At 39.8% G+C, this 25,486-nt stretch overlaps 1 protein-coding gene across 1 annotated transcript in view; it reads right to left on the bottom strand.

The window, feature by feature from the left end:
• Positions 1-689: 689 nt before the first annotated feature.
• NPR3 (natriuretic peptide receptor 3) overlaps positions 690-25,486 on the bottom strand; it is a gene marked incomplete at its 5' end in the record, with an annotated part of 44,454 nt that continues 19,657 nt past the window's right edge. Inside the window, 5 exons of the mRNA XM_083883079.1 lie at positions 690-6,699; positions 9,592-9,679; positions 11,147-11,282; positions 14,972-15,066; positions 18,874-19,009. Coding sequence (XP_083739205.1) covers positions 6,588-6,699; positions 9,592-9,679; positions 11,147-11,282; positions 14,972-15,066; positions 18,874-19,009 — 567 coding nt within the window. The 3' untranslated portion in view covers positions 690-6,587. The remainder of the gene's footprint in view (positions 6,700-9,591; positions 9,680-11,146; positions 11,283-14,971; positions 15,067-18,873; positions 19,010-25,486) is intronic.

The raw sequence follows: 25,486 nt of genomic DNA, 5'->3' as shown, positions 1-25,486 counted from the left end.
ATACTGTGCAGCTTTCCACTTGTTTTCTGCTCAACTGGCACTAGGTTTCTCTGTTGTCCAGTATTTTTCCATTAATAGGGAACACCATTACCATAAAAAAGGGACAAAGTTTCTGTCTACTGTGTCTCTCCTTAGTCCTGTTAGTTTTTGATTGTTGCACCCTATGAACAAGAAACACAGCAAATTCTACTCATTGCTTTCATCCTGCCTCTCCAAGTTTCCTCAGCACTTACAGACCTGCACAGTAAAAACCCCCTTTTCTGAGAGAAAGAGAAGTCCAGACCATGGCGGGGTAGGAAGCAGTGCGGCAGAGCTCCTTGTGCCTGCGGCTGATGCACAACATCAGTGAAACCTCTGTTAGTTGTTGGGGCATGGGGGGCAGAATTGTTGTTCCCTGTGCATACCAGTTGACATTACAAAATAAACCCCTGAAATAGTTGTTTGGGGTTTTTTTAAATACCAATTCTGATACATTTTTGCCGCTTGCTCAAGTGTCCTCTAGAAACATTCATGTGACAGAAACACCAAGGAAGAGCTCACACAGAGTGGATTTTAACCTTTCAAAGATTTTTCATGTAATGAATCCACGTAACATTTTTGAATATAGCTTAACATACAAATTTTATGTGTCAGGTTATTCCAAGTAGTTTGTCTTTAATGCAGAATATTAATTGAGTGGTTAGTGAGAAATTTTGAGGGAACTGTAAGCCTCTCCTTTTTGCTAGTTTTTTTTTATTTTTTGGCTGTAAATTTGTTTTATGTCAGTTAGGAACTTCTAGAAGGTAAATTCTGGGAGAAGTAATGGCATAATAAAAGTCTATATAGTGATACACTGGGCACAATTACACACTAATCCAAGAAAGCCTCAAAACTGTGGCACCCTTATCATCTTATTTAAAACCAGCAGTAACTCCATAAAAAGTCATTAACCTTTTTCCTTTCTTCCTCTATGTGTGAGATATAGGGGGAGCTGCATTTATGACAGACTTTAGCTTCACTGGAGCAAACCACAGTGCCTAGGCTTTCTGCTGTTATTCTTTAGAGGAGAACAGACACTCAATGTCTGCTGCACAGCTTGCTGACCTGCAGACAGCCAGGTCTTGAGGTCTCTCACAAACTGCTATTTGTTTTAATTTCAACAACCGTTTTTCATCAGTCTCAGAGCTCAGATGTTAAAAGGTATCTGAGAATGGAAAACAATTCAGCCCTCAAGCCATCTGAATTAATTTCTGCCTCTAAGCAGGGATATTCACAGTGCATACTCTTCCATTCTTTCTTTTGGAAGGTTTCACACACACACAAATCTTTTTGTGCTTTCAACAGCAAGAAGGAAAGGGAGGGACGGAGAGGTGACAAACACACAACATAACTGAAAGCAAAACTTTTCCCAGCATGTCCTTAAAAATGAATTCCAAGAGCAACGCCTATGTTTCTTTGTTTCTAAAAAGGGCTAAAAAAAGACTCCTACAAAACATGCACTTTGAAATTTGTCCCTTTACAGCTCACTGTTGTGAGGGTGAGTTACTAGGAGGTGTTACCGACAGAAAAGGTAATGTACCATTAGAAACTGGTATTTCTGTTCCCATGTGTCCTGCTGTGGGGAAGGTTGATTGCTAGACTTGACATCATTTTGTAGAAGGATTAAAAGAAAGATTAAAAAAACTCCAACAGGTAGTTCCAGGTCTAGAACTCTGATGGCGGCTGGTGTGGCCACGGGCCAACATGAGATGTGTTGACAACTGAGCAGTGTTCAGCAATGAAACATGTCTGAAATTACACAAAAGCCAACACACACAGTGAAGGAGCATTTCTGACTAAATGATGGAAAATGGCTGTCTTCTTTTCAAAGTACTTCTGAACTTAGACAAAAGACTGTGAGAAGAAATGGGTAATTAAAGACACTTCATTCTACTGTTGGAGAAAATGAGGAAAAATAACCTTAACTGCTTTGCTGAAAGAACCAGAATGCCCACAAGGCTACACTCTGAAGCACAGAGAAGGGCAGTGAAGGATGTGGAACTGTCGAGCTCCAGAAAAGGTGGACTGAATTGCCAAAGAAATTTATGACCAGGGCTATTAGCTTCCTGTCTTTGATGTCTATTCTTGGCTTTCCAGGAGCATTATGGCATTCATGAGGTGAAAACCTCACTGGAGCCAAGGTCAGCTAAGGCTGATGCAGCCTGTTCTATTGCAAAGCTGAGAAACTCACCCTGAACTGCTTCAAGCCTGAAGACACTCATTGAGGGTCCAAATTTACTTCCACTGAATCAGTAAGCGGAGTTTTTTGTCAGCTTAATGTGTGATTGTATTTCCAAGCCAAAAAATGAATCAGAGATCAACCTCCCAGTAAAACATGTTGTCAGGGAGAACACTCTTTATTTTGTCCAGCACAAATGTTTTCAAAGCATTAGCTACACCTTAATAACTCTCAACTGAAAAACCCCAACAAAATACTTCCAATAATGCAATGGCACATTGCTTAAGAACAAATTGAAAATAGATCAACATGGTTTATTTTCAGAAATTAATTAATACAACTCTTTAATAAACTGAATTCTGGCTACAGTCTTCCAAGGTGCTCTCAATCACACTCAATCACAAGTTTTAGCAAAGACAATGTTTTCAGAACTCAGCTGGGTGTGGTCTTCAATGAAGCACACTAGAGGAGGAACTGGAAATTAACTGGTGATGGTGGTAGTCACAGACAATTCAGAACACACAAACTGTCCATCTGAAACAAAAGTTTCGAACTACCAGTGACCCAGGACAAAGCACCTAGACATCTGACTCTGAAGCTGTGGGTTTCAGGAAAGTAAATCACAGATACTTTTGAAAGTTCTGCTTCATCTTTGTCACTTGTAGTAGAAGCCTGAGTGCTGGAGTTACGAGTGCAAAAAGGCAGGAAAACTGTCCATAGAACCCTTAGGAAGAGCATTCCAAGATGAACCAGATATTAAGCTGACCACTGATAGTAATTTTAATGAATACTGAATTAGCAGAATTTCTCAAACTTCGACAGAGTAGGAAGCCACTAGTTCAATTTCAATTTAACCTGCACAACTGTAAGATTTAGCAATAAATATGGCCTACACAGCCAGCCTTTCTTAAATTCAAGTAGATGGCAAATCTCCCTCTGGTTCAGCCCTTTGGTCCCAAGTGAGCAAAGCACTTAGAAGCTGAAGTTGAGCATACTTTAAGTGTGTTCTGAAGTGCTGAGCTGAGTCAAGGGTCTCCTTGTGCTTCTGTGTAATACAGATGTATGTTTGTAATATGGGAAACTTGTTGAAGCCAAAAATGTAGGTTTTGAAACCTCTTTTGATAATCAATTATTATTATTTTGATTAGACATTCCCTTACAGAGTTCAGAGCCTAAACATTGTGGCATTGAGCTAATGCAGACGAACCAGAAGGGAAAAGTGCATTAGCCAGTAAAGAATCTCTCTGCTGAATAATCTAAACTCAAGGCAGCTTCTGATCTATGGTCCATGGAAGACTTGGGAACTATTAGCAAGGGGCCCATGAAAGGCAGCTAAGAAGAACAAGTTTATTTATGCTATAGAGGAATCTACTTATGTGAAATGTCTGAAATGATCTTCACACTCCCCTGGGAAAAACACATACATTTGTGTGCATTGGTTTGCAAACATTAAAGCCCATTGATCTAAAATGCTCTAAGGTGCAAAGAAGGTTCACCTTTCTTGGGGAGTGCTGGGATGCACACTTTTGGCCAAGACTAGGTCAGCATCCCACCAACGGACCTCTTACAGGAACACTTCCCAAAGTCATGATTCAAAACCCTGCATAAAGGATCAGAATTATTTTTTTTATTATTATTAAAGAGTGACCTTTCACTATACTTTTTTAATAGGTATCATAAAATTACATAATAAATAAACTGTCATGAAAATTTATTGTCCCAGCCAGATCTCCCATCTTCTGGTGTGACTCAATTGTGCGTGGCCCAGGAAAAATCCACATCTACACAATTGTCTTGAGTCCAAACTAGCCACTGTTTGAGTACTAGTTCATACTGCAAAGCAAGTCACAACAAAAATAATTTCCAAAAAAGCCTATGTTTCAAATCATACCCTCTTTTCTCTACACATTTAAAAATTTTTCTTGCCTTTTTTTCTGTGGCAGAAAAAGTAGTCAAATGGGAGTAGTCAAAAGAGTAGTCAAATGGGTAAAAGAAAGTCAAAATACTGAAAGGCCTATTTGTAAAACCAGAACTAGATCAAAACTGCTCTGGAAAGTATCTAGAAAAAAAAAAATCCCAAACCTTAAGCATGCCGAGGGGCTAGACAAACTCAACTGCTTAGGAAAAAAAAAAAAAAAAAAAAAAAAAAAAAAAAAAAAAAAAAAAAAAAAAAAAAAAGCCAGAAACTAACCAGGAAGTCTTTTTTCTTTTTCTTCCCCAAGTCCATATCATAAAGAATGCTGCTCTAGCCTACTTCTGGTGCCCATGATATAAAGAGAATATCATTCTTCTTTGGTGCCCATGAAATAAGGAGAATACTTCAGAAAACTGTCCACTGATCAGCGCTGCTTTGGCTAAAGCACCTTTGCAGAACTCACACAGGCCCAGACTGGGAAATGGGATGCTGGAAATCAACTTGCTGTACTGCAGCTGCCCTGACAGTCAGGAAGATTTGCTCTCTGGTTGCCTGGGACATAGGACAGTATATCACAAGGGCAGGTGATGAACCTTCCATATGCTATGAATAAAGTGAAATATAAGGAAAAAATCATGTCCAACAACAAATAAAAGCTGGCAGAAAGCAGACACAGAAAGTTTTTGCTCTTCTCTCCCAGGTATCCCAAAGAGGTTTCTCAGAATTGGTATTCGGCTTTTCAGGGCCAGTTTTGAGATTAGCGTTCAAGTCTGACTAGAACTGCTGAAACCAGAAAGCTTTGCTTATGTAATCAGAATAGAATAAACCAAAATATTTCATGGACTCTTAGAACCATAGTCATAGCTCTGTATCCCCACTGACAATACTTTTATGGGTCTTTTTCACCACATTTAAAGTATTGTTCATTTCCATTTATTGACTAGAAAGTGCAAAGCTCTCCTTTATCTAGTATAAAATAACCTGTCAGTAGCTAATTTGACACAGATTCAATTTTGCTCCTGGTAAAATAAATGGCAAAAAAATCCAGGGATACTGACGGCAGCAGGATTAAAGTCAGCATCAAATACCGTTTTAACACAATTCCTGAAGGTAGTTTCTTGGGTGTTTAATTGCAAAGACGTGGCTAGTAAAATCTCACTGACTTCTATAGGACTCTTTAACATGTGAAAAATGCATTATTTACAGCATCAGGGTGATCATCACATAGACAATTCACTAACTGCATTTGTGTTGTTTAAGTATTTGAAGGTTGCACATGCCTGGAGAAAAAAAGTGGGACAAAAAGTCTATTACCATCCACAAAGTAATTTCTCCTCCCCTAAATACTGGTTCTAAAATGTATTTACAGCTGTTGGCTTTCCCTGCATATTACTCCTATCATAAAAATATGTCTTCAAAACATCCTCTTCCGTAATCTTTAATCCTACCAAAGCAAAAATAGATACTTTAATAGAAAAATACAAGATTAAAAATATACTAAAAAATAAAATGGTAGCATGGAATGTCATTTTTACACACACACAAAAAATCCCCTTTTGAATTGCATCAGCTATACAAACACTTTCATATTTACAGTTATGGATGCAGTCCTGTGCTCACTGAAGTTAATGGGATTTTGCCATTGACTTCAGTGGGAACAGGAGCAGGCTTGACATGGACTACATCTGCCTCTCTGAAAAGTCAGCAGTGGACAAAAAAAGAGTCTGACGAAGCACATGTAAGACTGAGAAATTAATCAGTCCTCTCTAGAGACCTGATTGTCTTCTCTGCCACTGTTTCACGTGTGTGGAACTCCTCATCCTTCACTGGAATTTTTCCAAAGTCCCACCAGCTAAGAAGGAGAAACAGTGCTTTTGACTGTGACACCACACAAACAAGGAAAGAATGGTTTGTGTGTTTCCACCTGCCTGACTTTCTCAGTGTAATTAATTACAACCAAGTGCCAGTTCCCTCCCAGAACTAAGGCCCGTACACCAATTTTCATATCCCCTGTTATCAATGTCAGTGATTTAGTGATGCAGGATCATACCCCAAACATATTCCTTTTTCCTCTTTGACAGCAACCAGCACCTGTGCCTCTGAAACCATATTTGATACCCATGGGTGAGATGCAAATATGGAAGGAGGTGGTAGTATTTAAAAAAAAAAAAAAAAAAAAGAACAAACAATGGAGGCATTCCCCATCAACTAAACCAAGATCTTCTAGCCTTAATAAGTACATCCTATAACATCAAACTGCATAATTTTCTTTTCTCATGAGATGAAAGGCCATGCGGCATAACGTGATTAGTAAATCATTCCTGAGCTTCTGAAAGAAATTAAGACAAAATTACTGCTTGAAAGAGTGAGTTCTTCAAGAGCCTCTTCTTTGTACACTGATGTCTTTGGCTGTGTCCTTTTCTCTATTTTTTTCCTTTTCCCTAGGAAGAATGGGATTCTTTTTCATCTTCTTCTTTATGCAGCAGAAAAATGAGATCTAATGGAGTCTTCACGTAACTGCCGATGTTTCCCCATGTTACAGTCCTCCTGTCGAGTTCGTCTCTCAATAGTTATTCTGTATTTCTTTCTGCATGAAAGGAGAGGAACAGAATGAGAAATCCTTCTCCAGCTACAGGCTAACAGACTTCCCTTATGAAGAATGCCTGTAGGGGACAGCTGGGTGCCATTTGAAAAATGAAACGTGGCAGAATGTGAAACCCTGGTCAAAGATTAAAGTAGTTTGCCTCAGAACATTTTACCCAGGCTCAAGAATGCCTGTTAATTTCTACATGGCAGTCTCAAAGCACTAAGGCTTGGACATTTGCTTCTTTGAAAATTTCTGATCTAAGTGATTAGGAGTTTTTGTGAAGTGTCATGTGAACTGTGTCACATCACAGCTTTATATTGATCAAAGCAAATTTCTTTTCAGTGTGCTGGGTGGAGGGGAACTTTCTGGAGAGTTCAAACAACAGATCTGACTATTCAGCTGCTTTTCTCACTGAAACCATGTATTAACTAACTAATCTTCCCATTTCCCTCTGAGAAAGCTACTATGTTTGTAATGTCAGAGGAGGTAACATGATGAAGTAAGAAGAGGGATGTAGAAGACAGATAAGAAATAAACACAAATGCTCATGTATCAGACACAGCTCTTCCTGTGTGTCTTCCTCTAGGGCCTTTTGAAGAATTCTGCTATGTTACTTTGTACGTCAAACAAACCCTCTGACTGCCTTTTAGTTTCCCCTTTACTATCCAAATCTCTCCCCCTCAAAACCATCAGATGATTTACATTTACATTTTATACATTTATGCTTCTACTCAGTTTCAGGAAAAATTTTTCACTCCAGCCCCATGTGCTTGTACTGCTGTTGGAGATGCATGGCAAAAACCTTGTATGCCAAGGAAAGCCCTGCTCCACCAGCACAGGTAGCAGGAGTCACAGCTTTGTATGCAGCAGTGGAAGAAATATTTTCATCGCACCAAGGTTTTGATTCAAGCAGTATGGCTGAATAGAAAGTGGCAAACTAAAAGTTCTGAAAATATTCCCTCAATACTTCTGTCTGTATCAGTAAGATCAAAATAACTTGAAAAAAAGTGTTGTTTACCTTCTTTATGTATTTTCTAGTCAGACCTTTCCATGGGTCAGAGCACACACAGTAGTAGCTCATGCAGAACAACAGGTCCAGATTTTAGATATAAAGGAGTTTAAGCTAAAATCTGGTCAAAGCTACCTATCAGAACTACCCCCAAAACCTTTTAACAGTTTGCATGCACACTCAAAACTGTATTTGCATGCTTGTTTGGGACAATTACAGATCCAGATGAAAGTTAATCAGAAGGGTACATTTATAGCTTAAACGGCACAGATTACTTCCAGGTACACAAATTACGAAGTACAAATTACTTCCAGGCACACAATTGCTAAACCTATAGTTTCTGAAAATCTGACCCACACACCCTGATTTTTTAGGTTTCAGATATTTATTCTAATGGTGGAATAAGGAGGTTGTCCCTGCTCCTGCTTTCAGCAATTGCAATCGGATCTCCAGAGTAAAATTCATCCACAGGTCTCTAGACATCTCCAACACATAGATCTATCTGACAGCACCCACAACTTTCTTCAGTAAACTGAGAAACAGACACTTCTAAGAGACCTGGTTTAGCTTTTACATGAAGATGACATGAACTGCACAGAAGAAAAGTGCTCATTTCTGCCCTTTGCCCATACATAAAAAGACTGAGTGTTGAGCTCATGTGTATTACATCTACTTCTACAGACACCCCCCTTTGCTCACATGGATTTCCAGTTCAAATCTTTGTGTCAGATAACTAGGAGTTTAAGTTCTCTTCTTATAATGATACTTTGCATAGGTTTATACCAGCCCAGGATATTTGTTATTTCTTGTCCTTACATACCAATTACTTCCCAGTATCAGCAATGGGACAACAACTCACACCTAACAACTTTCATCTCTGGTTGAGAATCTATGTAAGCTGCAAGAATCTCTGTTGACATAAAATATAAAGACAGATTTTTATTCTCTTTTTCTTTTAAAGACCATCTTTATTCAGACCAAGCCAAATTAATATTATCTCAAACCCAAACAACATACTATATAAGCACTGAATACATGCAAGAATAAAATCACTCTGCAGAATTTTGTTTTTAAGTACCTGATGAATAAGCTTGCTTCTTTGAAATCTTTGAAAGTGTCCTGGCGAATTGAAACAGGCTTTGCTTGTTTTATTTTGCTAACATTTTTTATAAACAGTTATTTTTTATTGGATAGAATTATTTGATTTTTGTATGCAGAGGTTAATTCTATTCTGCTATCTGGCTTTTCCTTAGCAGGAGGATAAATTACTATATACATAAGGTGCTGAACATGTGTAACTAATTTATTCCATCAGTATAGGATCAATTATCAAGACTTTACATTTGCTGACTAGCAGTGTAAGAATTACTCTACTTAAACACGAATAAAATGCTGATCACCCTGCACTGACCTCAGCTTATTAAGTTAAATGCACAGCTTTGGAATCCAAATGCTCTCTTACACCAAAACAGAAATCTCTTTCTGTTCTGCAGTACAATTCCATTCAATACCAGGCAAATGATATAAATCTCTTGCAGAACACAGCCTGCACAACTGTGCTGGCAAAGAGCACCAAACAAAGGCAGCTTTCAAGGCCAGGGCATTTTACTGAAGCAACTGTGAATGTCTGGAACTCACTGGAATTACTTCCATGAGTAACATTACTTAGAGATGTAACTAGTTACAAGGATGAAGACCCAAGTCAATAAAATTATTTGGATAAACATAAAAGGACAATCAAGTGTGTTCACTGTCTCTGGTGAAAATGTTACCACACATTGTTATGGTGCCTCTCTGTCTCCCATCAAGGATGTTCTGCCAGGAGCTGAGAAGTTTGGATGACAAATAAAAAGTTTACAGACTATTAAATGAATTAGACTAACCTGAAGAAGTAAAAAGCCATTAGCAATCCCGCTCCAAGCAAGGCACCCACAACTATTCCTGTAACTGCTGATTCTCCTAGACCACCTGCTTGAAAAGGGGAAAAATTTACAATCAGAGTTTATATTGAGAACTATCAGCACTCACTTACAGAAAAATACACACAATTATGAAATTAGTGTTTAACATTAGATAATAACTAAAGCCTTTCAGAACTCGGGGCTCCATGGGAACCTGTTCCAGTGTCTGCATGTTTACATTTTTGTCCTTGTTTTCCCTGGGGTTGAAAAAGCTCTCAAATCAGTGTCAGATGAAGACGCAGTTCTGGAGATGTGACACAAGGGAATATTGTTAGGAAACTGGCCTGGACAGCTTGGTCTGAATCATAACACTGACTAGGGTTACACTGATGCCCATAATGGGAATCAGCATGGAATATGCCTTGAGTCACTGTAACATAGCAAACTCACCTCACCTGGATTAGAATCATAACCCTCTATCACCCGGGTTTTATTAAAATGACTATGATTTTCCAACAGTTCCTCCATTTTTTTCTTATTTCCTGAAGATATGTTGTTTCAAGTCAAAGCCATATGACTTTCAACTTGCTTCAAATCTCAACAGAGGCAGAACAGGGACAGTGGCTGAAGGGGAGCCCAAAGAGGGACTGGTTCTGGGAAGTGCAGGGCTCCTGAAAAACTATGGAATTTTCAGGTGCATGTAGTCTATTTCCATTCCCACCCAAGTTTATGGAAAAGAACAGAGAAGGAAATGAAGCTGCTCTCTTCTGTTCCTTCTTTTTTGACCCTTCAGTGGGATTCTGTCTGTACAGAAGGAAGCATAGCTACACTATGCTAACCACAGATGGTCTGTGTTCACATCAGTCTTTCAAGGACTCAAGAGTTATTGGGCTGGAGTTTGCTTTTCACTGCAGGACTAGCAATTTATCTCCTGTGAAAAGTTAAGACCACCCTTTGTCACTGAGACACAAGTATCCTCCCACCCCAATCTCCTTGCAATGTCCTACTCACACAACATGGTCTGAGATGTCAGTGAGCTGGAAAGAATGGACACCTGCCCTGTCGAGGGTAGTCCCAGCCTTCTGAATTCACAGATGTCACCCCATTCAACTGTCTTCACTTCTCCTCAGCCTACTGAGCCCCTCACAGTGCCTTCTCTTAACACTGAAAAATCATTCTGCACTAGGAGAACAGTGCTCCCACCAGCACAGCTGCTAATTATCAGTGTGATTTTTCTCTACTGGGGTTTCAGTTACATCCCTCTTCCAGGCTAAACGGCCCCTGTAAAGACCTAAAGCCTCCAAGGCTCTAGCCTGTGCATAATTACTGTTAGGTTTAAGTTCAGGGAAGTGATTCAGACCATGTACTACCCACGGCTGCCAGACTTTAACCTCCCAAGCAGTCGGGAGAGAGAGACACGCACTATGTCTCAGGTGGACAACTGTGCTAAACAATTTAATATGGCCCATTATGTTGCAGCAACTCATAGATTCTTCTCTTTGGAGCTAGCACAGAAACATTAAGTGACTAAACTTACATGATTTACACGGTGTATTGTTTGTGTGCTCTGAAACTCGGCTTTCATCTAGCCGCAGCCTGCCATGGTTCCATGGGAATTTCACATTCGATCGAATTTCAAATCGCCCCTGCTTTCCATAGTAGTCCCCGATCACCTAGGCAAAACAAGAAAGGGATGAAAAGATTTCCCTATCAACTTAGGGAAGTGAAACAAACAGGAGAGAAGCATCACTCACTCAACTCCTGCAGCATGATGTTGAACCTAGAGAAGAGGGCTGAAGGAGTCTGTGGGAGGTAATGTAGTGCATGCCCTGCCCTAGTGCAGAATCAGCTGAACAAAAGCATTCCTGACGGATGTTTATCTAATCTGCTCATGAAAGCCTTCAAAGATGAAGACTTGACAATTTCTGTACCAATTATTGTGGAATTTAGCTAGCCTTACTGCCACTTGTTTTCCCTAGTATGTAACATAAAATTCTTCTTTTGTAATTATCCATCACTTGTCACCAAATTGTCAATGGTCATAGAAACTCTTCCTTTCTGAAACACTGCTTTACATATTCACATGCTCTTATCTGATTCTGCCCTCTTTTATATAAACCCAGTTTACAAAAGCTTTTTAACCTTCTGAATATTCCTCCTACTCTCCCTGGGCTTTTATTAAATTGCTCCTCAGTGAGTTGAGTGCTCAGGATTGTCACTCAGCTAAGTGAAAGCATCAGTAGCTAGACATGAGTCCAGACTGGGCATGAACAGACCCAGAGCAGCCCTGCCCTGAAGGACTTGGGGGTGCTGGTGGGTGAGAGGCTGGACATGCCCCAGCCATGGCACTCACAGCCCAGAGAGCCAAACGTGTCCTGGGCTGCATCCAGAGCCCCGTGGGCAGCAGGAGAGGGAGGGGATTTGGCCCCTCTGCTCTGCCCTGGTGAGACCCACCTGGAGCTCTGCATCCAGCTCTGGGGTCCCAGCACAGGTGGGACAAGGACCTGTTGGAGCAAATCCAGAGGAGGCCATCAAGATGATCAGAGGGATGGAGCACCTCTGCTGTGAGGAAAGGCTGACAGAGCTGGAATTGTTCAACCTTGAAAAGAGAAGGCTCTGAGGAGATCTCACTGCAGCCTTTCAGTACTTCAAGAGGGCTTATAACATAGAAGCAGAACAACTTTATCACAGGCAGGTAGTGACAGGACAAGGGCAACAGATTTGAACTAAAAGAGGAGATATTTAGATTAGATGTTAGGCATAAATTCTTTGCACTGAGGGTGGTGAGGCACTGGCACAGGTTGCAGAAAGAAGCTGTGGTTATAGCTTCAACAACCCTGGAAATGTTCAAGGCCAGGCTGGGTGGAGCTCAGAGCAATCCGAGAGGTCCAGTGGAAGGACTACTTGTCTATGGCAGGGGAGTTGGAACTGGATGATCTTTAAGGCCTCTCTCTCCCAATTTAACCCCTTCTGTGCTTCCAGGAATTCAAGCACTTCAAGTGCTGAGACTCTCAATTACACACTCCAGGCTGGAGCTTTCTGTTTTAGCAGAATTCAGAAGTATTTCATTATGTTAAGTTATAACCTTCAAATCTTGTATTTCTGCAGTTGCTGATATTTTTGTATGCATTATTCTTGTAGTATGGTAGTATTTTTTCATACCAATCATAAAGGCACTTCAGAATTTCAGTCCTGTCTTCAGCATTTTCAGGCTTTATTCAAGGTAACCTATGTTAAATCTACTGGAGCAGTATGTCTAAAACTTCTATGTACAGCAGCAAGACCATACACTGTGCCATACTACTGAAGTAGTCAGAAGCAATGGCAGAAGCACATCAACAGATCTATTTGTCCTACCACAGATAAAACCCAGATATTAATACACTAGGTTTAGAATTCAAGGCATGGATAGCCTCTTCAAATTTTTCACCTGAATTTCATTTTGAAGCCAATGACTTTAAAGAATGTTTTCTCTGGTTAATTACACAAAGGTGTATTTTACACTAAAGACTCCTACTCTCACAGTTGCAAATGGGACGTAAATCCTTTGAAGAATGAATGTGTTCAACATATGCCCAAAAATTAGGGCAAAATCAGTAAACTGGAAAAAATAGAGACCATTCACAGGCATCAGGTTATTTATTAAGAGATTGTGTAATTTATCAAGCAGGAGCAGGTGAGGCCTCTACCCAAGACCTACTAAATAAGAAAATAAGCAGAATGTTATAAGAACAAAAAGCTATAAGCAGGAACCATATGGATTCAGATCAGAAGAAGGATATAGATTTTTGAAGAGCAGGAGTGGTTCATCTGTGGAACAAACATTGAGGGCACCAGCAAACCAATCCCTGTTCTTTCAGTGTCTCTAAAGGAAAAATAGATGCCTGTTACAGAACGAGCTTTTGTCATGTGTAAACTACAGGCTCCATAAAGGTTAAGAAATCTGCCTGTGTTTAATATAGCAGAGGTCAAACTAGGAAATCTAGGTTTTCTTCCAGCTTAAAATCTGTGAACAGACCTAGGAAAACAGCCCAAACACCCATTCATCTGGCATAATTCAGCTGAGAAACATTCTTGTACACAGAAAAAATCATCCAGATGAATAGAGCAAGTTATCAAAGAATAAATGTTTTTAGAGAGAGGCATGAGGGTAGAAATTATGTGGCAGACAAAAGTAGTAAGTAGTCACTTGTAAAACGTTAATTGCATGTATATTTATGTACCTAATAAAACAGAAGAAAATTCCACAATATGTTAAATGAATAAATGTAACATTTTTTAAAAAGGTAGTTTAAACTGCAAGTGAAAGAGGAATGGAAGAAGGGTAAGAGAGGGAAGTTAAATTGATAAGTGAGATAAAAACTACTGGGCTGAACAAACAGAAGAAACACAGGTTGTTCACAGCAGAGTTAACCCAACCATTTTGTCTTCCTTCTGCCCCTGGGAGCAACTGCAGCTTACTGGTGTAGTTTTTCAATCATTTTTTCACACTCCAACACATGAGACATCCTCACAATTTTAAATGAGCTCTTTGAATTTGTCTCTGTTGCAGTACTAACAACAATGTAACTTCACTGGATTCTAAACCACACCTTCAAATGTCCAGCTCAGACACTACTACTTTTTGTTTGAGCTTGTTGAAATCGGGGAGACCAGCAAAGCCCAGGCTGATGCTGATTTTGCAACTAACAAAAGCATTACACTGCAGCTGGACTTAGGGCACTGCATGTATTAATAAACTCAGCCCAGACATGCTATTCTCTGTGTGCAGCTGGTGCTGTTTCTCACAGACTTTTTCACAGTCCATCTCTTCCACTCCTTCTGTGTCCAGTGGAATAACCTATCTGGTGTATATGGAATCATCTGATTAAAATGTTTCTTAAACACTGAAAAGAAGGCACTCAGGAATGGCAGCCTGACAAATAAGGCCAGGCAAGGTCTGCCCTCCTGTTTGTGGCTGACCATAGCACAAGATTTAAATACCTGTACTTGCTGTGTTAATACATGACGACAACTTGTGGATCACTGTTGCTGTAAGAGTAATCTTTCTTCCCACCAATAAATAAAAGGCCATGCTAATTTTTAAACAATAATTTCTCATATTCAAAATTAGCAGTTCTTAGCCAGCTTGTGAGAATTCACTCTTTAATTAAAAGCTAGCATCATGTGAAGTTGTATTGTTACAGAAAAGAAGAAAGTTTAAAAAACTTATTATAACTACTCCAAGATAGCTATTTTACAGAAACAGTTTGGTCTTTAAGTTGATAAGATTAAGCCACCAAGTAAAGAGATGATATCATGTTGCTTTACACTGAATTACTAATTCATCAGTGGCCAATTGCAATGGTGTTTGTTTCCTTACCTCCTGTGTGCCTGCCTCCGGGTCTGTCATTCCAATCACAGAGAAATCCCCATATCTGTCTCCATTGGCATCAATGGACACCTGCCCTGCAATGCCTAAAGAATGGCATGTGAGGAATCAGAAGATTAATTAGTTAAAATACTAAGCCTTTCCAAGCAAAACACAAAAAGAGTGGACAGGTTTTTACAGACTGATATGACAGGAAATCTCATCAGTCTCCCTGCATTTTTGTTGGCATTCCAGAAGAAATTGTAATTTCATCTCAATGTCTGCATTCCTGAATTCTTAACATTGCTCCTTTTTAAATATTAAATGTGTGAGACTGGAGAATATGTGAGAAAAATCTAATCCAAAAACAAGCATGTAAGACTAAACCACAAATATATTTAATGTGAATTATTTACAGAGAGCCTAATCTTGAAATATCTGATGATGCCTCAATAAAGAGAGTGCAGCTCATGCGCCGCAGAGGACACAGAGGCACAGACCTAGATTCCACAGGCTGAAGGGACTGCTGCACCCATACAACCAGTCCAATGTTATTTCCACCTAATGGGATACTGGAGATGGCACAGACAAGGGGCACCACGTGCACTACACATGCATTGAGCCCTGCATTCACCTACACAAGATTAAGTATATAATACATGCAGTTTAGTTTACATTCTTAGAGTCCCATTCCACTTCCTTGTTTTACAATTTCTAGAAAACTTTGGGGAAACTTGGACTCATTGATTCATAGGATATCTCAAGTTTGAAGGGGCTTTGGAGATCTTGAGCCCAACCTCCAGCTCAGAGCAGCATCAGCCACAAGGATGCTCAAGGTTTAATCAACTCTCCAAAATCTCCAAGGATAGAAACTGCACCGCCTCACTGGGACAACTTGTTTGATCTGTCATGGAAAATTAACACATCCTTGGAATCAATAAACCTCTTTAAATGTATGTCCTTGGGTACAAAAAAGCTTGGCTTCAAATTCTCAAGATGTAACTCAAACAGGTTCTTAAAATCCATCCATAAAATCAATCCACCATAGTTAATTTACATTAAACAATATTAATTAACTATGGCGAAGACATCTTGAGACTGCTGATACACTTTTTCATCTCAGATATTCTCAAATGTGATCCTCCACTGCCTGATAACAAACATAACCATTTACACCTGTGCAAGGCAAACAAGCATCATTGTACATCCATGTTACACCAACTACATGCCTAGACCAGGCACAAAGCCATGGAGATTCAGGCTCTCAGTGACAGTCAATCAGAAAAGAGAGGGCAGATATTCAGAGCATAATTTTCCCCCAACGTTCCTAGTGATAGTGAGCATACAACAGACTTAACACACCTCCATTTATTCTGTATCTGTTCAGATTTAGTGATGTCAGGAATATTTCAGCTTACTGTGGTTTTCAAAATCAAAGCATCTATTGTCAAGCATCTATTTCATTATAACAACACAGTAATCAAGCAGTTGTCAATTCAATTACTGCAGGAAATCAAATGTGTGTAATAATCACTTGACTGTGAGACACTGAAAGAAGAGTCCACTCTGAAGAACTGTGACATCCCTGCTTACACATCAATTTGGATTCCGGATCTGACAGGGAGTGCTAATTGGAATAGATACTTTTGTGACCTAAGAAAACAAAAAGTCAGTTTTTGCAAATAGGTACTGAAATTGAAACTTGGAGTTCCTATGGGATTTTTTTTTTCAGTAGTAAAGACTAAGTTTTCAATTTTTCATCTGAATCAGAAATAAGAATTTGAAAAATTGACATTTCCTGCAATTTCCTTAAGAAATAGAGATAGGGAAATTCGAAACAACCTTAATGAAGAATTGCATTTGCATGAAGATGGAATGATTTTATCTCAGCTTTATTTCTGTTCTTTTATGTGACATACCTACATACAAAAAATTTGCTATTTTTTCAGAGGAAATGCCAATGAACAGCAAATATTCTCCACCAGATGTGCCCTGAAGTTATACCATGCTGTCTAACAACCCAACCACTAAGAAATCCTTTGATCACCTCAGCCTTATCCTTTCCTAAGCCCATAATGTCTGTGCAGCTGTCACAGGCAGATGGAATTCTGCAGGAAGCAGCATCTACATTCTTTTGGGAGTCCTGATAAGTCAGAGCAGGCTGTAAATTGAGGTGCCCAAACAATCAGGTATCTACATGTCAGAAGTTAAATTAATGTCATTAGTGAAACTAGAGTTCTCATTATCAAGGCCTGCAAAAGTCAAAGGGAATTACAAAGCTTCGGTCCTGCAGCAGAACCTGATGGGTGCGCATGAACCATGCTCTGTGATGCTGCACCCACTGTAAAGAGGGGCTCACAGGCAGGATAAAGGGACATGATCTTCCTTAAAGGAGTGGACTGCAAGACACAAAGTTAAAGACCTCTTTCAAAATCTATTTTATGTCCAGAAAAGTACTGTCACAGGAAGGAAAAAGCATATGACCTACAAGAATTTTGACCAGCTGCATCCTCACAGCCCAAGTCAGCTACATTTTCAGCATAGATGAAACAGGTCAGCCACTAGCAACAATCTGGTTTTCACAAGTGGGGAAAGAGAGGATTTTTTCCTCCTGCCAGGTTGTACAAGCAAGCTGTGAGAATCAACTATGTAGCCCACGTGGAGCACATGGTACTACAAAGGATAGATGGGCACACCAGTTGGTGGCTTCCTGGAGCACAGGAACAGGAGCAGAGAAGACATAGGCTGTGCTGGGGCATCTGCTCATGCACAGCACAAACAGAGAGGCAAATCCTTACACATTAGATTCCTTCCCTTTTAAAACAGTGTTTTGGGGAGCCACACATATGAAGAGATATAGTGAGATGACAAGCACAACCTACAGATGGTGCAGGGCTGCTTATGGGGTGATTGCAACCATGATAATTTAAAGCAATCCCTTGCTTTAATGTGATTAAGTGTTCTCTTAAGCTGCCCTGAGTATCCTTTTGTCTTTTGTTCACACCACAATTTGAGAACAGAAAATTGGTTTGGAGCTGCTGCCCTTCTTGCCTTCCCACACTATGTCCAATGTGTTCTTAGAGCTTAGAATCTGGCCACTGAGGTTTTTCTTACACACTCAGATGATGTTTGCTTTTTATCTACGGGAAATGTTTCTTTCTCTCTGGCATTTCCACAGGAAATCTTGCCAGTCCTACATCAAATGGTTGGACTACTATATGAGACAGATGGAAATATTTTAATAGATGACAGATAAAACCAATAATCTTCAGTTTCTTTATTGCAATTCTTACCTGGCTAAAGCCTTTGCATTGCTTTGCATCAGCAAGGTGGCACACAAGTGCCAGTTGCACTGCAGAATTGCATCCTCAAGGATTAGGCACAGAAAGGCTCAGTGCTGTTCAGCTGCTGCCTCTGAGACAATACATAAGGCTCCTGGAGGGAGGCTGGGGGAAATCCTTCTAGGGCCCAAAGGAATCCCATTGAGAAACACAAAATAACCCCAACTCTGGCACCTGCTTGCTTATATCCATTCCCAGACTTTCAAGATAAAAAAGTGAAATGGAAAAAATGAGGCAATCTCAGAGCTAATAGATTAACGTGAGCAAATTGAGCAGCTGTAATCTTTTCAAAAACAAATAAGGAGCTTGAGAAAATTATTGGTATTTCTTTACAACATCAGTGAGGGTCATTAAATTTTTAAGAGTTTTTTGAACTGAGTCAAGACCTCAACAGTTGGTGCAAAAAAAAGTCAGACTGGTGAGATATGTGAGCCAGCCTTAAAGATACACATGGTTTCATACAGTTGCTTTCCTCTCTCTTAGGAGTGGAATAGGCATTAGTCTTTACTTTGCACAGAACAAAGACCTGAAGTTCTTTTACTTTGAAAGCTAGAATTCCATATTAATTCTTACCTTCATATGTTCTGTTCCGGGTTTGTTGAACTATTTTTTCCCCATCTCTCTTACTGAAACCAATCTTCAGGACTTCCTGTAAAGCTAGAGCATAAAGAAGAATAGCATCATGGAATCCTTCCACAAACATGTTCACCTAAAAAAGAAAGAAGAAAAAACCCAGTTGCAATAACAAATACATAAAAAAAAATTTTCCTTGCTAGGTAGTTGATTGACTAGAGAGAATCTACAAATTAACTAAAGTGATTAATTTAGAGAGTTACTTTATCAGCTGCTGGAACAGAAAGGAATATATCTCAAAAAAACCTTAGGGAGACAACAGCAACTTCTGGCCCATTTTCAAAAACTGTTAACCACTATCTGCTACTCTGGACATTCATAATGTTGTGTCTGAATAGCTCTGCAGATAGGAGAGAAATTTGCAGATCCCAGTTCCCACGCCCAGAGGCACAAATTCTGCATTTGACAATGTGAGATTCTGTCAGGTGCTGAGCACTCTCATCCCACAGCAGCAAGTATAACTCCCTCCCTCTGCACAGGGGACTTAGCATCTCTCAGGACTGGGAAGTATGTTCTGTCATGATTTTTTTTGGAGAGCACAACTGGTGGATTTGCTTGTTTAATGATTACCACTTCCATGTCTGGCGCTTGTTCAGCCAATCATCTCTCCACTAGCAAATGAGCAATGGAGAAAACTACTTACTGTCTCCAGTAATGTGTTCTCTGGAACTGCCAGGAGAACCTTTTTCCTGTCCTTTACAGTTTTCTCAGTAGGTTATACAAAATGAATGAAATAACCCTAATAACCCTAACCCTGCTTTATAACCCTAACACAAAAGAAGATTGATGCCAATGAACCTCCATAGGCAACCTACAGTTTTTGGTCTGTGAGTTACAAAAACAGTTAACAGCTGAGTGCTGCAGAAACATTACCGAGTTTGCTCTCAGGAGTCTGACATGCTTCAGTGGTGAAGCAATAATTATTTCAGGAATGGAGCTCAGATGGTGATCCATCAGCAGAAGCTGATGCAGAATGACCTGAGCAGCACAGGTATTCCTGTTCTGTAGGCAGCAATTCGCATTTCAGCAGTGCAATGTACTGCCTCAATGCACGGTAATTCAGAATTAATTATCTTTTCAGCTGCAAGAAAGACATTGCCATCCACTCAGAGTTTCACTACAATAAAAAAACTCCTGACATCCTAGCAAAAGTGTAACCACATTAAGGGCTGTCTTGCTGCCACTTCCAGTGAACAACTCACCTCTACAATATTCTTCCGGACAGAAGTAACATTTAGCTTATCTTCCACTTCAGTGTATCTCAACAATTTAAAATGCCAGTAAAATAAGTGCTACTCTGACTCTCACAGGTTCAGCTGGACATTAAAAATGTTACAAGACAAAACATGTGGCCAGTTAACTAAATAACTGCTCCACAGATAAAAAGTATTACATAGTTGATTGGCTAAGCTGAACTAATCAAACCCTGATAATGTAATTACATCCAAGACATTCCTTCACTCTTAAAGCAATTGCCAACAGTAAGGAGAATTTTGGAATTATTTACTGATAATATAAAAGTTTACATTGCTCTGACACTAAAACTGGACTTTCAGTACTCTTTCAGTAACCTCTGCCACAGCTGAATGCATTACATCAATCAGGGGAAAGAGTCCATGGGTGCTACAGAAGGTGCAGAAGAGCTCAGCTCAGCTCACTGAGAGCCACAGACTGAAGGGCAGCTGCAGGTATTCTGAAGTAAAGAGAAAGCCTGAAAGGAGGTGAAAGTCAGACTTTTGGTCTGATGGACAGAGTGCATACTAGGACAGGCTTTGCCAGCAAGGGCTTTAACTTTTCAGAATTGAAAAAAACCCAACCAAACCAAGAAACCACAAAGCCTGACAACTGCTTCGTGTGCCAGTGTTAGATTCCAAGTAGCCTGTGGATGATCAAACTTCAGCTTTCTTAATGTGACATTCTTTCTCTCAGGAGAGAAATTATCAACTGTCCAGTAGTTATACCTCCCTGCTGGCTGACTTACAGTTTGTGGCTGGCATTTGTTTAATGGAAAGCTATTTATCACTTTTTTTGTCCATGGCAAAGACCTCTCAGTGTAACACAGCAACCTTCAAAATCCATTTTATCAGCTAATTTGCTCAACCCAAGATCTACTCATGCAACTGGCCTGAAAACACTTCTGTAGACGCTGCAGATTTGCCAGATAAGCCCTGTCAAAACTCACTTGGCAGTTTGGGAGGTTACTGCCACAGCCTCTTGCCAAAGCTCCACTTGGCCAAAACTCCTTATATTACATGTGAAAAATCACATTAAAAAAATCATCAGGAAGTCATTTATGCCACTGCTCAGTTGGTCACACACAAACCCCAGCATTTCATTCCATGTTGTCAAGGAAGCTGAAACTATGGATAATTTATGCCATTTAAAATCTTCTGAGAGTTGTAATTACTGTTTGCAGATGGGATTGCACTTACACTCCCCAGCCAAACAAGAGGCTGGGCACACCTGAGACTTTTCTCATCAATCCAGGAACACATTTAAGCAGCAGTTCTTGAAAGGTGATACAGGATCCCATGAAGGGAATTAAATTTTCCTGCATATCATCTCATTCAATCATTCATAAGCTGCCACAATTCCACACAGCCCATGGGTTGCATGTTATGTAGGACAGAGGAATATTAAAATGTGAAGTAAGGCTGCAAAAAATTCTGAAGGGTTTCCTCTTTGCTAAAGGAAAAGCATTATAAAGGGCTAGACTATAAAGTTTATATTCCAGGAATTCTTCAAATAGGAATGAGAGTAACAGTGAAGATGTCTTCATCTGTGAAGAAGATGTCTTTGGCTGCTTGAAGGGGTCCCTAGCAATTAATAATGTGTTAGTTCAACGTTAAACCCCCTCAGGATAAAAACTGAACAGAGTATAAAATCTATTAAAGGCCCACTAATCTTATAGGTAATTGAAAGTTATTTTAGTTGAGGTCTAATACAAAGCAGAGTCTTTTTATTGCAGTGTTTTCCATTTTCATTTATGCTGCCTTTTAACTACAGGTGTGAGCAGAGCTCCAAATGCTGTGATCACAATTTGCATGTCAGATCTATTGAAATGTTGCTGTCCCTGGCCCATATTGCAGGGCCACCCCCTCAATGTGGCAGCAATACCAATGGCAGCAGAGAAGCTGCCAGGTTTGCTGAACATTTTTGGAGGCTGTAGTACAAATACATGGAAATCTCTTTCTAAGATATCTTCTGTATTACTTTCACATCCTATTCTAATACCATACACCTAAAAAGCAAGTATGTTGTTAACTGCAGAGGAGAATAAGAGAAGAGGTATGCCCCTTTTATCTTCCTGCCTTTCTACTCTAGTTAATCATCTTCTATCAGAAAAAAGAAAACAACCAAAACCCCACTCAGTGGAAATCACATGCAAAAATTTTACCCAGTTTAAAGTTATAGTTCCCCAAGCAGCTATATTGTGACCACACTGTTCATATATACCAAGGTGTTAACAGCATACACAGCAATGCAAAATACTACTGATGTGGAAGACAGCCAAGATACAGCTATGCAGGACCCAGAATTTTCCATATCCTGCCTACTGACTGTAAAATAAGATTATTTTCCCCCATCTGGAACTGCCCAGCTCTGAATCACAGCAATTACAGCAATTCATACCAATTCCATGCTTAGTGGGGAGCATCATCACTTTTTTTCTATTGAAAAGGCAAGCAACATCTCCCACACTTGGTCTCTACATCTACCTTCCAGTACACCCATAGTGATATTCAAATTGTCAAACTACAGTTTCAACCCCATTCAGTGAGGACCCTAGCGAACTCCAGAGGGCTGTACCCAGATACTTTACAAAAATCTTACCAGATTATGTTTTTGACAGGATGTTCCTACTATGTCACACCATTACAATGTATCTCAACATATTTTTCTAAGCAGTTGCAATAAACTGTCAGTTCTGCCCTCTTAACCCTCCTTCACCAAGCCAATCATAATTATGGTCCCTTCTTTACGACCTTTTCTAAGAAGCCCTGGCATAACTAACTTCTCGTACATGCATTCTTGACACATATCATCAATTGTCTTCTGCTGATTCACCATACAGCACTATTCACCTCACTCTATAGCAGGGACTTCTTTCTTTAATAACATTTGTTGATGTTGTATATTCCCATTCAGGACATTGCCACAGCCCATGATGTTCTAAGTACTTATTTATGGTCCTGAGATGGTCAGCAGCCTTCAGCAGTTCTTGGATGAGTTGCTATGACCTTGCTCTGAGCTGCACAAATCTGGAACAAGGTGCTCATGACTCCCATGCAGTAGATGACCAACATATAGAAATGATTAATCCTTAATTTTTTTAAGATAAAGTATTATTATTATAAATTGATTTTGTGTTAAATTTCTAGTTTCCATAATCCCAGTGTGAAACTTGGGGTAGAATTGACATGTAGATTGAGAACATGAAGCTGAGGGAACAATATTCTTACACCTGATCATTACCTGAGAAAAGGTAAAGATTTCAAACCAGCAATGTCACATGCAGTTCCAGCTTTACAGTAATGTATTAGTCCTACTGCCTTAACACTACCATGTGTCACTATGCTACCCAGCCTAACAGGATTATCAAAGTTTTCACTAACCCACTAACCACATCCATCTCTTCAGATTCTCACAGGATTTCTCCATTCCATTATGCAATAGAAACTCACAGAGCTCATGAATATCACCTATCGATAACAGCTGGGTAATGCTAACCTGCACTGAGACTGTGATTTCAAGGATTCCCAAGCATAACAAATGCAAATAACAAATGTCATGGGATACACCCATAGTCAGCTGTCATAAACAGCACGTCTTGGGGTGCTCACAGACAGGGATGCATTACTGTGGAACCAAAGCAGGAACTGGAAAGGAGAATAAAGCTGTAAGACTGTAAATCAAATCTGCATGTTTAGGTGCTGAAGACTAAATAGACAGACTGTTTGCTTGAGCAACCATACTGCTCCCCTACTAGACAGTGTTGCTTAATAAACAAACAGCAAGAAAAAGAAAAAAATAATATAAACACATGCTTTCTTCAGAGAAGGCTATTTCCACAATACTTAATTCAAAACTGTAAAAGAATATATGGCATTACACCAAATTCTGGGCAACACAGCTGTAGCCAAGGACAGCCTCAGACTGTATTCACTGATATCCAGTCTCTATAAATATATAAATGGGCACCTGCTCAAGAACACATGAGGCAGAGCTCAGGACTTGGTTTTCTAAAGGATATATCAAATTCACTTTATTACTTGGGGCTGGAACTCCCATCTCTCCTTAGAAAAAGAGGAAGAGCGCAACAGTAAAACCTTGTGCCTATCTAAGAGAGATTTATTCAAGTACTGTTGCATCAATTTCATGTTTCATAGGGAGACAGTGTTTACATATAAAACCCATAAGACATTTTTCTTATAGGGAAGCATGTGACTTTATTAGTGGGATTCTGCAGACTGAAGCTTATACTCTAAAATTTATAGCTTAAAAATTCAGCACTAGTCAAACAAGCATCACTTCCCTTTAAGGAGGCTTCTTCCAAGAAGGCTGCCTGCTTCTGTTCATCTCCTTGCCAGTATTCAACCGAGCAGCAGTGATGCTGAGAGCAGAGGAGATGAGTGCTCCACCCAAGCACTCTGCATACTAGGCAATGTGTCTCTGGCATAAGGAATTTGCAACTGAAGCCCATGTTTAGAGAGTCTCGAGCACAAGCATTGCTGGCAGCTCATCAGCCACCCATCTCCACCATGAAAGAGCCTGCATGCACCATTTGAGACAAGATGTTTAGTGAGATCCCTGCTTCTTTCTGCACTTTCTGTTTGATTTGGACACAAAAATGCTGTGCTGCAATTAAGCCCATTTCTTAGAGGGTTAGACCATGCCTCTTGCCTGCCTGTACTGTTCAGCTGGTACATGAGCTGATGTGCACTCCAGGCATGCCAAACCACTGCTGCCTTTGCTCCACTCAGACAAGAGGAGTCCTACTTCAGCAGGACCAAAGTACCACTAGTGACAAACTCCCATTCACTTTAAAACCAATTGTGCAACAAAAGCTATCCCTTTGTCCCAAGAAAAGGTCTGCTGAAATAAATTAAATTAACAAAAGGAAAAGAAAAGTAAATTAACAATTTACAGCAGTAACTGTGATTTACTGAAAAAAGCCAGCCAAATTCAGGGAGTTAAGGCTATTTGTCAGTGAAGGTTATTTTCTTGCTATGGGAAGAAAACTAACCACAAAGCCAGCTCCTTTGCTCTTGTATCTCATCTCATTCTCAAGCTTTCTTCCTTGTTTTTCTTAATTTTCCATTCCTGAACAACTAGTAGATTTACTCACAATCATCTGGCTGGGGCAGCCATGAGTTGCTCTACTGTCTCAACAGTGCACTGAAGCAAAAAGCTATTCAGTTCCAGACTACAGGGCAGCTGTGCTGTGAAATGTCAGCTAAAACATGTCAGGCTACAGTGACAACTGAGATACAAAGGCGTGGAGAAAACCTTCCACCCCACTGCCTGCAAAAGCTGCCCATTCTTTGTTTAT

The sequence above is a fragment of the Zosterops lateralis genome, assembly GCF_965231275.1.
Source record: "Zosterops lateralis genome assembly, chromosome: Z".
In the NCBI taxonomy this organism is placed as follows: domain Eukaryota; kingdom Metazoa; phylum Chordata; class Aves; order Passeriformes; family Zosteropidae; genus Zosterops; species Zosterops lateralis.
This window is presented reverse-complemented; position numbering and strand designations above follow the sequence as displayed.